This window comes from Pleurodeles waltl, chromosome 5, assembly GCF_031143425.1.
Source record: "Pleurodeles waltl isolate 20211129_DDA chromosome 5, aPleWal1.hap1.20221129, whole genome shotgun sequence".
NCBI lineage: Eukaryota > Metazoa > Chordata > Amphibia > Caudata > Salamandridae > Pleurodeles > Pleurodeles waltl.
The window spans coordinates 705,359,795-705,376,213 of record NC_090444.1 but is presented as its reverse complement, the minus strand read 5'-3'; the positions used below and the strand labels follow the sequence as shown (position 1 = coordinate 705,376,213).

General features: G+C 41.5%; 1 protein-coding gene across 10 annotated transcripts in view; it reads right to left on the bottom strand.

Moving 5' to 3' along the window:
* The window catches only part of MAP7 (microtubule associated protein 7), a 657,230-nt gene that overhangs the window by 388,119 nt on the left and 252,692 nt on the right, over window positions 1–16,419 (bottom strand). For all 10 annotated transcript variants that reach the window (XM_069234655.1, XM_069234654.1, XM_069234656.1 and 7 more), the window contains exon 2: window positions 3,579–3,635. In XM_069234655.1, the coding sequence (XP_069090756.1) occupies window positions 3,579–3,635 (57 nt within the window). The remainder of the gene's footprint in view (window positions 1–3,578; window positions 3,636–16,419) is intronic.

Genomic DNA, 16,419 nt, shown 5'->3' with positions numbered 1-16,419 from the left:
TATGGGCAAAAATGTTTTGTAAAAAAAAAAAAAAAAAAATGCTTGCAAAGCAATATGGGGCGAAGTTCCCGAGTGCAGTGAATATTGTAGTATCAGCTCTCCCCCTGTCGGGTCAGCCGCTTAGAAGATTTCTGTGTTTTGTACGTGAAGAATTTATCAATTACAAGTGTTCTTGTGAAAACTATGGAGATTGAAAGGGAGAGCCAAAAGAAATGACTGATAGGTAACTGTGTGAACAATGTGACCAGTGCTTCAATATCACCGATGGAGTTTGCGCTGCTGTTCTGCGCTGTTAGCGACATGGAGCACAAAGGGGAAGAGACAAAGGGAAAAAACAGTTTGCCCACGCTGAAGTATATTGGAAATAATCTATGTAACAGGGTCAGTCTTCAAGGCGGTAACACAACCAACCTAGGTGGGACAAACGTAAAGCATTTACTAATGACATCAAGGGATTTTTGAAAGGCAAGCCCACGAACGAGTGAAAGTGATGGGCGTGGTTAAAAGCCCAGAGAATAATTACAACAGATCGAAAAGCGCTTACAAGCGCAACCTAAAAAATGCTTGAAACCACAGTGGTTTCCAGCCCTCCAACGGAGATTTAATTTTACACACATGCACAGCATGCCAAAGTGAACACAGCTGTGAATGTACACCCCCTTTTCCCCAAATTAAGACCATGTGAGGTTTCAGACAAGGTTGATTTCTGTCCCCTTTTTATTTGGCATCTGTATAAACAAACTTGTCATTTCTGTTAGGAACAGCGGCAGATCCACCAAGGGTGGGAGCCGAGCACCTCCCAGTACTCATGTATGTAGATACCTGTGGCCTAATGTCCAGAAATGGGGTAGGCCTTCCAAGGTTGCAGGACAGATTTGTAGAGTTCATGGATGGGTTGGGGCTGTCAAATAACAAAACAATCTTTCACCATGGTTGGCGGTTGACTGTTAAGTAAGTTGAGTCCGTGTTACAACATGGCCCATTTACTGCTATCTTATCCTTCAGAGTCTTACTGTCAGCGGCGGCTCCTCTGCAATGGCAAAGAGGCAGCAATTTAAAAAAAAAAAAAACTATGAGGGTCATTACGACCCCGGCAATGGGTGTAATAGTGGTGGTAGTACCACCAACAGGCTGGCGGTACATACCGCCACTATTATGACATTGGCCGTTTGGCCAAAGCCAAACTGCCAAGTTAACACACCGACCACCGGACTGGAGACTACAGTCTCCAGCCCGGCGGTCGTCACTAGGCCGCCCATTGCATTTTGACCCCGCCCACTGCCATGGTTTCCGTGGTTTCTGTACCGCCACAAAAAACCATGGCGGCAGGCACTATCAGTGCCAGGAAATTCCTTCCCTGGCACTAATAGGGGTCTCCCCGCCCCCTCCCTAGAGTCATCCCCATCCCTCCCCCTCCTGACCCCGGGACATATACACACATACATACACACACACCCATACACATGCATTCACACATGCATGCATACATTCATACACACTCACAGCAACACTCACTAACATACATCCAGGCACACGCACCCATTCCTGCACACAAGCATTACACACACATGCACGCATTCAAACAGTCACACACACACAACACCCCCCCACTCCCCTCTCCTGTCAGAGAACCCGACTTAGCTGCTTGCAGGGGGTCCACTGGCAGGAGACGTGATGTAGCGCTGCTGCCAGCAGCTGCATCCGCCAGCAAAACACCACCAGGCCCTATCATGGCTCATGATACGGTCGTCGGCGTTCTGCTGGCTTGGTGCTGCAGCTGGCAGCAGTGCCACCTTACCGCTGTCATGACCATAGCCAGAATTCCACCAGCCTTCTGGCGGAATTCTGGCTACAATCATAATAAGGTGGACGGTCAGTAGCCACGGCAACAGTATGTTGGCGGCAGTCGCCGTGGCGCTAGGCGGCATTTGCCGCCAACCGTATAATGAGGGCCTATATTTTATTATAGTTTTATTTTTCAACTGCTGGCTCAGCGGGTGCAGGGAGGGGCGGGCGGGGCTAAACCATGGGAAGGGGAGGATGAGTGGAGTGCACTTAAGTGCGCATGTCAGTTTGGTTGGCTGTCTTAGGCTGGCCAAACTTACATACGCACTTAGATTTCTCCAACCCGGCTGTATTGCACAGTCTGGTTGGAAAAACAGCACAGACTCCAATGCAATGCCTGAGTGGCATACCAAGCCACTTAGACCGATCCTAGTGCTGCTCTTACGCTAGGTATAGCATGAGAGCTGGGTCACCATTGCGTATGGGAGCCTGTGCTGGTGTCCCAGGGACTGCTGGGACATCATCAGAAGCGAGAAAAGGAGCAAGGCTGGTATTTTTTTAATTTTTTTATTATTATTATTATTATTTCTTCCGTACCTCCTTTAGATTTCTGGAGGTTGCCACTGCTTATTGTGACAAAGACCTCGTGCCATGCCCCCAACAACTCTGAATTAATTAAGTCGCAGCAGCACTTATTTTTCTTTTGTGACTTATATAGGGCCCCAAGGAAATGCATTTTAACTCCGCTGCTTAGAAACCCCAATATTAGAACATGCAGGCCAGCCTTATTTTATTTACAGCTGCCACAATTAGAGGTGTTATGTCACAGTTTATAGATTTATCCCGGCCGTAGTACGGTTGCGCAACTTGGAAAGCAAGTAATTGTTGTAATTAGTCTCATACCTTTAGAAAATCAGTGGTTATATACTGCCTGCTAAACACGAGTCACTTTATTAACTGAAAGCGGGACTGTCTGAGGTTAGCGAATGTTGTTACTTGCGCATTTTGCGCATAGATTACTGGCGAATGCTATGGTCCCAGCGTTCGTTGTGGGGGTTATTAGGCTTCTTATAGTACCTGCGTTTAGCCCCCTAACTTTTCAACTCATGTACTTCTCATGTAATTTTAGCTGGCACTTGGGACGGTCAACATATTTGTTTTGGAGAAGCTTTTAGTGGGTGTTAATATTCAGGTGTTCATATTGTCTGCCACATAAAAACGATTCTATAAACTGAACACGTAATTGTCTGATGCATGTAGTGACTGCTAATTCTTGATTTTTTTTTGCACATTAATTATTTATGAATTGTTTTTGTATGTGGAATATTTGTTTATGATTTCATGGCACGAAGATTTTATTGTACGGAGATTATATATTGTATTTTTATTGAACTTAATTATAACTAACTGCATTATGTTCTTCTGGTTATTAACCGAATAAAGATTCTCTGACTGACTACTAGACATACTGCGCACCTCTCCACAATAAAACAACTTGTTTTACAATTTTTTTAGTCTTCAATGTAACACCAAGTTTTTGGGTACCTTGTTATAAGAAGGACCCTTTTTTACTCAGCACTCCATCTGCCAGCTGTCCAAGAGCCACGATGGTTCTACCAGAAGATATCCTGGTGCTTCTTAATACATTATTACCAGCTGGAAAGCTAGTTTTGTGTTGCATTTTTTACACCAACAATGCATTAGTACAATAGTACAATGGAGGCGGCAAGTGAAAAGAAATGAACATGCAACGCATCAAATTCTTAAAACTAAAGAAAAAATCTGAAACTCACTTCTCCAGCGCTCGATGTCCCTTCCTCCAGCCCTGCACGGAAGGTCAGGCACTGCAGCTTCAAAATGAAAAACAAAAAAATACTTATAGTTAGCAACTGGTATAGCCACAATGAAATAAGGCCACATAATGGCAAAGTTTTCGAATCTAGTGAAAATAAATAACTATGCACCTCACCTATCTCTACTTATGAATTCGACTGAAAGAAGGTGGGTGGGGGCGACAAATGAACTTCATCTCTCATACAGTGTTTAGAAACATCACAGGTAAGAAAACGGTTATGCCAACAGTTACATGTAAACCTGTGCAACAAGGTATTCAACCTCTTTTCACACATCCAAGTAATAGTCTCTCAAAAATGTCAAGAAAGAAAGAGCTCAGCTCTCATATTTAATACGTAAATTACGTCTCCGTTCACAAACTTTCCCGTAACGCCTCTCGAAGCAGTTTTTTTTCTTGTTGGAAATAGGCCTTAGAACACCAAGTACTCTGGCAACAAGCAATGTTCTCCGATACTCTAGCAATTATTCATGTCCATGATAAACCACTGTAATGTGAAAAGAAATCTGCCAAACAATTGCCTAGGCTAATGGGGCGGTAGATCTAAGCCTCGGGCGAGTGGCGCGGTCCTGAGTAGGGAGACAGTGATTGGTTAAGGTAGCAAGGAGATGGGGTCAGAGAATAGCGTAGACACTTAGGAACTAGTTTTAAAGAACATTACAACTTGCACTTCGGCAGGAGCAGCGAAACGTTTTCCGGTCCTTTCGCCCTGGACTTAAAGGGTTGATTGATTATGTGGCCCTGGATTCTGGGATAGTCCCTGTTTTGTATTTCTATTTTTTTCGGCCGTATTTGTGTTTTTGTGGCATGTTAATATTGTTGGTTCTGTTTGTGTCGCTGATGAGCAGGTGCAAGTGGAGTTGGGCGGGCAGTTTCAAAAGGCTTGAAGTTATTTCACGAAAGTTGGGCAGGTTAACAGTTCAGCTATGCAGTGGGCCGGAGGGATAGGGATCGAGAACCTGTAAGGTTACATGAAGGCAAGTGTTGGGAAGACATTGAACATTTTGGACGGGTGAAGTTTTGAGTAAGCAGAGATTGGGGAGGTATGAGGGGCAGGGGCATTGAAAAGGATCTTTGAGGGGATGGGGGCGGGTAGTTGTTACAATGTACTAGTGAGGCCAGGTTTGCATGGTCCGTATGGCTAAATGGCAAGGGTAGTAATTGTAATAGTATTTATATAGCACTTACTACCCTTGACGAGGCGTCAACGCACTTTTCGGCGAGTAGCACGCTACTCCGGAAACCAACAAGATTTAGTGATGGATTAGTATCGGGAAATAGGAGTACAGTTTTAGTATTATTATGAGTTAATTTGAGCCGCGGATATGAGAGTTTGTTAGTTAGATTGACTGGAGTAATGGAGGGGTGGAGGAGGAAAGAAATCCAGAAGTGTTAATTGGGAGTATATCCCTCATTTACTCATCCCAAAGGCTTAGGATGAGTAAAGGGGGATGGAGGAGGGAAGAGTCTGAGGAAGGGTTAGGGAGATCATAGTAGCAGGGTGAGATAAATGAGGGCAAATTTAGTAGGGTTGTGTGGGAGGTCATGGTAGTAGAGTGAGGTTTGGTGAGTTAGATGTGGAAGCGGAGGGAAGAGCTTAGGCAGAGTTATTTAGGAGATGAAAGTAGTAGAATGGATTTGGGATGAGTCAGAGTGGGAATGGAGGACAGATTGATAGAGACATGACAAATGATGATGGGTAGATAAGTGTGATAAGATGAGAGCAGGGATTCATAGATATCTAGTATATAACAACCCACCCAGGAGCCATGCAATGACCCACATATATATATATAGAAACGCGTCGACAGACATCACACTCAGGACTCTGTGTTACCTGTATAACAAAATAAATTCATGAACTAAATACGAGCGCATTGGATTTAATCGATTTCGAGATTTGGGAGATACTTGATGGGATCGGTGCAGCCGTCAGATGGCTATCTGTCCATCTGTTGAAGAAATATATATATATATATATATATAAATATACACACACACATATATATATATATATATATATATACACATATACATACAAACATGAATACACACACATGTACATACAATACATAATTAGAACCGCGGGTAAATATACTTAGTCAAACAGGTTTAAAGAGTATGTGTGTATTTTATTGTTATGACATAGCAATACATATTTTCTAAAGAACTATACAAAACTAGAAAGAGACATATAATCAGAAAAAATATTCATCAACATAGGCATATGCAGTCCATAGTTGTTTGAATATGGTGGTTATGAAGGAAAGAGCCAACTCTAGAGTAATTTTCTGAAGACAAGAAAGTTATCTGTGGCTCTTATAGTTGGGGGTAATGAATTCCATAGTTTGGCTGCTTGAACGGAGAAGAATGTACCACCTATAGTCTTTTTCTTGTATGGTGGTGTTCTAAGGCGGGGTGCCAATCTTGAGCGGAGGTTTCTTTGTTGGATGTATTTGGTTATTTTGTTTCTGATAAAAAGCGGTCCTGTTCCATGTATAGCTTTGTGGGTGATACAAAGCAGCTTCAAAGTGCATCTTCTGGCAACAGGTAACCAGTGTAGTGCTCTCAAGACAGGGGAGATGTGGGCTTGCGGCTTTACATGTAACAGTAGCCTGGCTGCGGAGTGCTGAATACGTTGTAGTTTTTTCATAATAGATAGAGATGATCCATGGTAGAGGCCATTGGCATACTCCAGTTTGGATAGTACAAGCGAGATAATAGCTTGCACCTTGTGTGGAAATCCAAGGTGGGGGAAGATGCGTCGTAGAGTCTTCAAGGTGATGAAGCTTGGTCGTGCTAATTTGTCCACTTGGGCATTCATAGTTAACTTGGAATCCATGGTGATTCCAAGGTTTTTAACTTCCTTGGATAATTGAGGAGGTGGTCCGAGATCGTCAGGCCAGACGCCCGAGGGTCACAACTTTTCCAGTCACCACATATGAATTTTTCTGTTTTGGAGGTATTTAGTTTGAGATGGCTCCAGGTCATCCACTGATCAACGGCTCTGAGGCAATTGAAGATTTCTGAGTTTTCAATGTTTTTGGGGAATTCTAATTTAAGTAGTATTTGTGTGTCATCTGCATAGTTGTAGCATGGGAGATGGAAATCATTGATTAGTTCTGGTAATGATATCATGTAGATGTTGAAAAGCAAAGGTGAGATGATTGACCCTTGGGGGACCCCTGCTTTTGTGAGGTAGGGTTTGTAGGAGAAGGGGGGGGGGGGGCGAGTAGATGATATTAGATCTTTTTTGAAGATAGGAAGTAATCCAGTCAAGAGCAGTCCTTTATATGCAGACTTCGTGGAGTCTTTGAATTAGGGTGTCATGGTCAAACATATCTAAGGCAGCCGAGAGGTCCAAGAGAAGTAGTGCAGCAACTCCATTGCGGTCGACTGTGTTTTTAAGATCATTCCAGATTGCTATGAGTGCCGATTCACTGCCTCTTCCTGGGCGGAATCCAGTTTGGAAGTCTGAAAGTATAGAATTGTCTTCAATGAATTGTGACATCTGGGCGAATGCTGCTCTTTCTATCAATTTGCCCAGGAAAGGTCCATTTGTGATTGGTCTGTAGTTGTTGGGGTCTTGCGGGTCTAGATTTGTTTCCTTTAATAACAGTCGTTGTGTAAGTTAAAGTTGCACCTGTCTCATTAAAGCAGCCTTTTCCACACGTATTTCTGTCTCACAGGGGTCCTAATGAGCGCCACCCTGCCCGAAACTAATTGTCCAGCAAAATAGCGATTAACAAATTTGTCCACACCACAGTAACCCATTCTCTGCTCCTTCAGTGTCATTCGGAAAACGGGATCATTGCCAGTGTTTGTTTTATTCAGAAAGGCTGTTCTCAGAAAAAAAAAAAATAGAACAAAGCCAGAAGGTGCGACAATGGCTATGTTCCTTCTGCCTTTGTCAATGCTGGTTTTATCTGGTCATAGTTTTTACAAATTTTTAGTGCTGACTATGTTGCCAGGCACTCGTGAATCTAAAACAAATGACAACAAAAAAACCACACACATTGGCTAAAAGCAAAAATATGCTTTGTTCCTGAATAGAACATATTGCTGTAACGGTCCCTGGCACTTACGGTAACTGCTTTGTGTTAATGTGCTCCTTGTGAAAGGGCAGAATGAAGTCTCACAGTGAAACTAGCCAAATGCTGAAATGGGCTGCTCCATAGTGGGTGGAACAAAAGTGTGAACAACTGAAGAGACCAATGGATTAAGAGGACTGAGTGAATGCACTTAAGGATACTATACATATAACTTTCATTAAATTAAAAGGTCTCGGCTAATGCCATTGTGTGAACCAATGTGGGTCACAATATTGATAGAGCAGCTACTGTTGTTTTGAGAAGGTGGCTTGCTGCTGATGCTCACTTAAGGCTGGCCATATATGTTCAAGTCATCAAAAATCCATGTGACTCTTGATGAAGAAACAGCCATGTATCACACAGCACGACAATATGGTGGATCCTTTGACTGGTATTTCTCTATAAGGCATCACAAAACATTATGAAAAACTGCTAAATTCTTCATCACAGAGCACATTAATACCATCATGTCAGTTTCCCAAAACACAGGAGACAACGTATGAAATCACCAAAAAAGCACCAAATGAACTGTGAAGTAGCCCAGCATAGTGCCCATTCAATAATTTATAGACTGTCAGTGCATATGCTGATGATAGTTCAATTGAACACATTTGTCAAACAAACAGACAGCCCATATGATGGTCACAAATGCCCAACATATTTATTTGCAATCCTAGTTCTCCTACAGGGAAAGCCTCATCAGTCTTAAGAGATTATATATATATATATATATATATATATATATATATATATATATAGATATATAAATGAAAGACTGCTGAGGAAGGTTTCTTTACCAGTGTTCTCTGTGCTGATACCAACTGTGTCTATAAAGCTATCCCACTTTAAAGCCAAGACGATCTAACCTGCCACACAAGGCTCCAATGCAGACTGCATCTCCTTTACAAGTAAGGGGTTTAGATCCTGTATCGCAACATTACAATGTTGAATTTGCTGGCCTACATTCTGAATTCCTACAACATAGGCATTTGAATTTGCCACAAGACTATGGATGTTTTGAAAGTAGCAATGGAGCTTTCTACCAGAACATCATACACTTTAAAACTGTAGAGGTTCCTTAACTGGTGTATTCAAAGCAACCAAGATCCCTCCAATGTCAGGCAGATGTGGTACTTCTGGACTTTCTGTACCTAGCGAGATTTGGCTTTCTCTTTTCATTAATTGCAGTATACTTTGTAGCAATAAATGCAAGCAAAAAAATCTAATTCACAGACTTTCTTAAATATCTGTATTAGGGATACATTTCCCCTTACTAAATCCCCATATCCCTCTTGGAAGATTAACAGTGTGCTTTCCAAATTCCTGCGCTCACCATTTAAGTCTAAAATAAGGCATCTTTACAGCTTTTGACTTGGAAAGCTCTTTTCTGGTAGCTATAACCTCAGCGCCTAGTATTAGAAAGATTCAGTCCGTATGTAGTCAAGAACCTTACACCATGTTCTATAAGAACATAGGGGTGATGACAACTCACCTACATTTTGAAACCAAAGGTAGTCCTCAGACCTTCACGTCAATCAAACTACCTCTTTGCATACTTTCTTTCTAAGTCCTTCAAACTGTTACACCGTGGGTCGTCCCGCAGTGCCACTATCTTCACCGCCACGGGCCGCAGCAGCCTCTACAGCACCTTCTTCTACCTGTCGGCCAGCTGCAGCCCTATGCGGTGGCCTGCTGTGACGGTTTCGACATTGCCGATATGTTCTGTGATGCCTATTTATTTTCTATCCCTGGCGCACCGCGGATCTCTGCAGCGGCCTGTGGTTGTTCAAAAATGTTTTGGGGTTGCAACTTTCCATACACTTACCAATAGTTCTTGATTCCTGTATCAGGGGGCCATGTTCTTGCTTTTCTTCCTCCCATCCTCCTCTGCCCTGTTCCCAGCATGCTTAGGGAAGGGCGTTGTTTGTGCCAATTCAATATGGTATCTCTCTCTATCCTTTTCAGTGTTGTTTCTTTATCCAAGATGGAGGTTCCCGTTTCCTGTTGTGCCACTTCCTATTTGTTGGTATATAAGGGGCAGAATTTTCCTTCTTTGTGTTTGCTCTTGCTGTTGTGTCCTTGCTCCTGCTGGCAGTATCTGCTCCAGTTGGGTGCCCTTTTCTTCCTATTTCTGCCTTCGGAGTTCTTGGAGTATGTGGTCTCTGTTGTACATCTGCCGGTCTGCTTCTTGGCCTTCCTTTTGCCTCTTTTCATTCTGGAGTTACAACTGCTGTAAGAGGTTTTTCCCCCATGGGTTTTTTTCCCCTCTTGGGGAAGGCACAGTCTGCTGTGGCATTACATTTTCGGCAGCACCATGGCTACCAGAAAGGGTCACCCTTACCTCAGAGAGACCAGGACCTTCAAGAACGAGAGCTGGATTCAGCTCTTTATACATTTGAATGTGAAGAGCCTTTTGAAACTTTTTATACAGAACAAAAGATATTAGGCAAGCAGATCATTTGATTGTAAACTATGGCCCTGTGAGAATAGGACTAGCCACTCTGAAACAATCCAGTTCCAAGTGGACAGATGTGTCTCTTACTGTATTACAAGTTAAACAAATTATTATCCGAAAGGCCTAAAGCTCACTCTACTGTAGGCAAAGCTGCTAGTGTGGTTCTGTTGAATAATGTACCTATTTTAGATATGTGTACACTTTAGGGAGGTCTTTCCATATATTTACAAGACATTGTCTTGATTTGGATAGGCTTCCTTGAGGAATCTTTTGGGGGTAATCATACAACGTTGTGCTCATTCTTGTGCCTTTTCAAGTAGATGGAGTGCTTAGGACTATTGATGTGGATCCCACGGAGAAGCAAATGTTACTTACCTGTAAACCTAGTTCCCCTCTAAGAGAATCTTAATCAGAGTCATAAGCAACTCTACTACCTCTCCAGACGTGTGAGCATGTGGAGTTTGACTTCGGCACAGGATCCTCTTGGTCAAGTAAAATTAACTTATCCAACTGAAATCTCTGGGCCAGGATGGGATACAGAAGTGTAATTTTTTTAAAGACACATTGCCAGTTTATCATCTGATGTCTATGCCAGTCTATCTGCTAAGACTGCTGTGGGTGTCCTTTTATTTTTTAATAAAAATAAAAATTTGTGAAATAGGTTTTTAATCTTCTTTTATTGAATTAATAACCATTTGGCTTCGTTTTTTTCTAAATGGAAATACATGAAATGTGGTAAGTTTATAGTGTTTGATAAGGCCGCAAGTTCTCAGTTTATAGTGCACTTTTCTAATGAAAAGCTTTGCACAAATTGGCCCTGTAAAGACATTTTTTTTATTTTGTGCTATAATAACCTTGACACCATCTAATAAACCTGCACAAAGCTTTCCAAAAAAAAAAAAAAAGGTAATTCACATTACCTTTTTCATGGAATATTTCACACCAATCAACAAAACTAGGGCCAAGAAAAAAGCAGGGGGTGAAGGTGACAAAAAGAGTGACTTCAAGTTAATCCCTATAACAAAGTTTGCTCTATGATACAGAAAATGGCTGAAAGAAATTACACAAAATGTGGCAAACAGTGAGAACTTTCAGAAAGCGTGATGTGCACTATTTGGTGTAAATAAGTTCAGCCATTTTTTAACAAAATAGCTTTTAAAAAAGGTGCTTGTGGTGGGCATGAAAATGTTAACACCAGTAAAAAATTAGAGATATTGGGACCACTTAAGTCCAGTCACGCTCTAATTGGCTCACTCGAAGTGAATGGGTTGAGCCAAACTGGCTGGCTCCAATATGGAAAATATGTTGTAGCAGCCACTACAGCATTCCACCAAAAAGTGACAGGCCACAAAGGGGACAGGGTGGGCACATCCTGACTGCCACAACCACGTGGGCAGGAGGCAGCATGAGTCAGGACATCCCGCCGCACTTGTCAAGTGGCTTCAAAGGACTTGCTCAGATAATCACGCTGGGCTGCAACAATAAATGGAGAACTCCACTTTAATGATCCAAAGTAAGCATGTTGGCAATAATCTTTTACTTGGGTTGTACGTGGGACAATTATGGGAGGATAGGTAGGGTTATCCCAGACCAGTATTTCCCAATCATGATATGTACTGAGAAAATTGTTGAATCAAGAAATATCTAAGGGGGTGTGTACCCCAATGTAACTGATGACTTGGCGGGAGTCACAGGGTCAAGGGCCCTACTCCACTCTGGCCAATAGCGACCTGGAAGTGCCCTACTATTTGCATATTACTATTGTAAATGAGATCCTTAAAACATAGGGTATGTTTTCATGGACATGCTTAGATAAAAAGTTATGAAAAAGCATTCCTGTTGGGTTTTTTTTGGTGCTAAGGGTAGGCTATTTTTGTCGTATTGAAATTCACTATAGTAAATGCATGGTTTTGAAGGTCACAAAAAGAAACAAACGTGTCATAGCAGACTTCAGACTCACTATAACTCATTTGTTAATGGCATCATACTAATTCTAAGAATTGTGGTGAATTCTAAGGTGAGTTCACCTTGTAAAAAAATGGTGATTCCCTGATGGGAATCTGATGAACCATGCTTGGGAGAACATAAACATGCACTCAATCACCCACCTCCTAAATTTGGTTTCACATTCATGGAATCCCCTATTTTTTTATATATAGCAATGATTCAAGCATTAGTCATATAATCAATGGTGTGATAGAAAAATATTTTTTAATTAGCATTTTATTTATCCATGATTACACTTCAAAGCATAACAAATTGCGCCTGTAGGACCTAAACATCAAAATCCCTCCTAAATACATCCATAAAACCTCAAGTAAAATAAGTACTTCCAATGGAAGAGACGCAAAAGTCTGTAAGTTGATTCCACAGTGTTTTACTGCAGCCCAACACCGATTTAATGAACAACTACAACAGGGGCTTAACACAGGCCCCTCAGCCTCTGCACAGTGTGGGGGCAGAAGGGAGGTGTGGCAACCCTTCAGGGGATCCCAGTCAGCCCAGCCACAGTACATCTGTGAGATATGGGAAACTCAGGACCCCTCATTTTGGGTTACACCAAGGAACTACAGCACTAACATTTTACACTTAGGAGCAACGTGATTCAACCTGAACACCATGTTGCTAGAACCAGAGCTGTAGAACTAAAAGAATGTGAGTGCAGTAAATGAGGAAAATGAGGGTTTGTATACGGTCACAGAAGTTATGGTTAGTGCTTCAGAAAATAAATGACATTTTCTGTAAATTCTCAAATATCCTTCTCATCCATGTTACAAAAAGAAGTTAGACACACTGAGTGAAACATGTACTTCCAACACCAGCAGCAGTGTCTTTGAGTTGACCCCCACCACAGTGATCAACTATAGATGAACAGCTAGAGTACTAACAGTCTGTATTCAGAACAAAAAAGAACAATCCTGAATGCCATTTTGTTGAAATAAGAGCTGTTGAATGTAAAGCCTCTTCTGTAGAGAAGGCTGAGAAATTGTACTGGAGTGGCAAAGCAAATATAAAACAAACCTGGTGGTTGAAACCAACAGGGGAAGTAAGGGTTTTAAATATTTAAGGCACAAAACATTTTTAAACAAGCGAAAAACATTTAGATAGATATACCTACCCAAGTCCAGCAAACCCATTTCCATATCTGTTTACACAGAAACCCATCTTCTCAGTCACTTAATATTCTCTAATTGTAAAAAACTGTTACATTTTGATCAAGTGGGTGCAAAGAAAAAGGGGGAGAGGAGTCTAAAAAGTGCAATTTACAAAGTAAATTCCCATAGAAAAACTTCTGCTCACTCATACAAAAAATATGGCAGAATTGAAACGTCATCTTGAAAAACAGATACGCTAGATATACTTTTGAGCATCGCGCTCATCACTCTCTGAAACACCGAAGCCATTGTTGCAAGGACAAATGGCATCCGGCAATACTGATAAGTTTCCCATGGGAAGACAAATGGAGTAAGGTGTCGACACTCTGGTTCCAACTCCAACCTAGTGATAAGCTGATGCCAGGTCAAGTTTTGTAAAATACTTAGCTCCTGAAATGGTCGACAGCATTACATTAATCTTGGGGAGAGGGTGGATATCAACCAATATCTCTCTGTTTAGGTCTCTAACATCCACACAGACTCGTAGTTCCCCATTTTTGTCTTAGCTACTACTAAAGGCAAAAGCCACAAGGAAGATTCAACAGATTCAATGATGCCTTTGCTGCCTAAACCAACTTTTTTTTCCAAATCCTCAAAGACACTGAATGGTACCCTTCTCATCTTATGCTTAATGGGTACGACATTGTCCTTGGTCCTGATCTTGAGTTGAAAACCTTTGAACGTTTCAAGTTCACCAGAGAATACCTTAGGGAACTGGTTTAATATTTCCTCAATGTCCTTGTCGTCACGTACTACACTTACCAGTTTGCTAGTACCTGGCTGTAAAACCATGCCAAATAGCCCTTGGTGAAACCATCCCAATATGCTCAGACCTTTTACAGCCATATGTATTTTATCATAGTTCCTCCTACCCTTAAAAGGAAAGATATATTCAAAATATCCTTGCAAAGAATTTTTTTTTTCCTTCATAGGATACCGGGGATATACCCGGTGGCATCAATTCATGCTCACCCCACTTTTGTTGGAATAATTTTTGAGTGACCATGGTGATCCTGGCACCAGAGTCTACCAGGAACCTTGTAATGTTGTCACCTGTGTGAACCTCAGCATAAGGATCAACACAGTGCTCAGGATCCCCTTGCTTGCCCTCATTGTCAGACACCACAAGAACAATGTCATGCACCTAAATCCATCCATTTGTCTACATTTCTTTCACACTGCACATTTGCTGCTGTAACATTGTTGGGCCTATGTTTGGCACTCTGGCAAACTTTTTCAAAAAGTTCAATTTTCGTACAGATAAGACATTGGACAGTCTTCGCTGGAAAGGACTTTCCTCCCTTTTTTGAGAGGGATTTCCACACCTGAAACAAACATTAGATTGCTTGAAAAATAAATTGTTTTGACCAAACCTATACAAAGGAGATTTTTGTGCGATTACTTTCCTACCCGTCCTCTCTTTAGCGTTAACGCTATTGACCTGTTCTAACATTTTATCATCCAACTTCTTTGCCACTTTTGCAGAAGTTTCTATACTTTTTGCCACCTTAATTGTTTCAGCTACTGAGGGATTGCCCATTGAGAGTAGTTTTTGGTTAATCGCTCCATAGGTGACTTCACTTCCACCAAAAGCTGTGCTGGCTTCCTGAACTGACCCCCTTTTTCCTCACCTTGATTGATGTACCTCACAAGTGCCACTTCTAAGCTGGACATGGTGGGTTAACTGTGTCTCGGGTCACCAGCCGCTTGTCACAATGTGGGGTAAGTGAAATTGACCACAGTAGAATTGCTTTTGTGCTGAAAACAATCTTTTTTCCTCTTTAAGATGTGCTGTAAGTCATCCCAGGCTGCTCGCAGTCATCTCTCAACTGTTGTTACCCAAACATTCTTAGAATCTTGTCTACAAAGAAGTTCCATCAGGGAACACAACACCAATGGCCTTAAGGGCGAAGTATATTTTAATCATCACCACAACTGTACTGAAATACCACTAATAGTTTACTGGTAATTGACCTGCGCACCCTACTGTTCAGTTTTCTAGCCTGTGAACATTTTCACACGTAAGGTGAAAATAATTAAGAATAACTGTCCCACAGCAACAGCTTATTTTTAGGGTATGCTCTGTATAGAGTCAAGCAGAGACAACTGGAAGCCAACAGAACAAATTATGAATTAAGACAATTTTACATATGACAAATTCATACATCTATAAGACAAAAGTGTCAAATTGTCCATTCTTGCAGCATTTCTAGCGCCTGATGGAACTCCCTACGGAAAATACCTTAATAAAGACTTATAGATGCATCAAAACAAAAGAAATGGTGTGATTGCCTTATTATGCAAACCACCGCAGTATATTCCATTTTGATACTATGCTTATTGGACAATGAGCAATGTATGATCAAGTGCCCTGCAGATCTGCCTATTCATGCTGTGTTATATACATTTATGTAGGACACTTCTAGCATTTACCAGGGAAGGACAAATGTCAAAAAACCCTGTTCTGAAATGGACAGAGAAGGATTACTAGCCTTCATCAATTCCTCCAATCACAGAAATTTTGTTGGGGGGAGATCAGTAGGACAAACTATAGAAGCAACTGCAAGGATTTACTAACGTCATTTTTGGACCGACAAACTGTAAGCTATTGTGATGGTTGTTTCCTTACAGAGCACAAAAGAAAATAAAAGAAACGGCATACCATCTGGAATTCTGAATAAAAGTAATTAAATCAAGTCGATTTAAGTTAAAACCTTAATGCAATTACATTTTTAAATGCCTTGTGAATACTATGGAGCAGTAGATTACCACTCCACACTTCAGCACATTCTAAGGGGTGGGTATCCCTTTCTGTGAAGACACTTATTTAGGTCAAGAGGTTTGTAGTGGGCATATGTTCACTTTAGTTGAAAGGAAGCTTCAGTGTTCTGTTGAATCTAAAAGAATGACAAAGGTTGCTTGATAGTGCAAGGAAACTTACTAGCGAGGCCAAGTCACTGCACCCAGAGGATCACTTTTGGCAGTTCTCCCTTGTTCTTCTAGGCACTCTGACCAGCTTTATCTGGATTTTTTTTTTAAAGTCTGGGGCTTCCACACTGGTTGGCAACTGCAGCAAGTCAG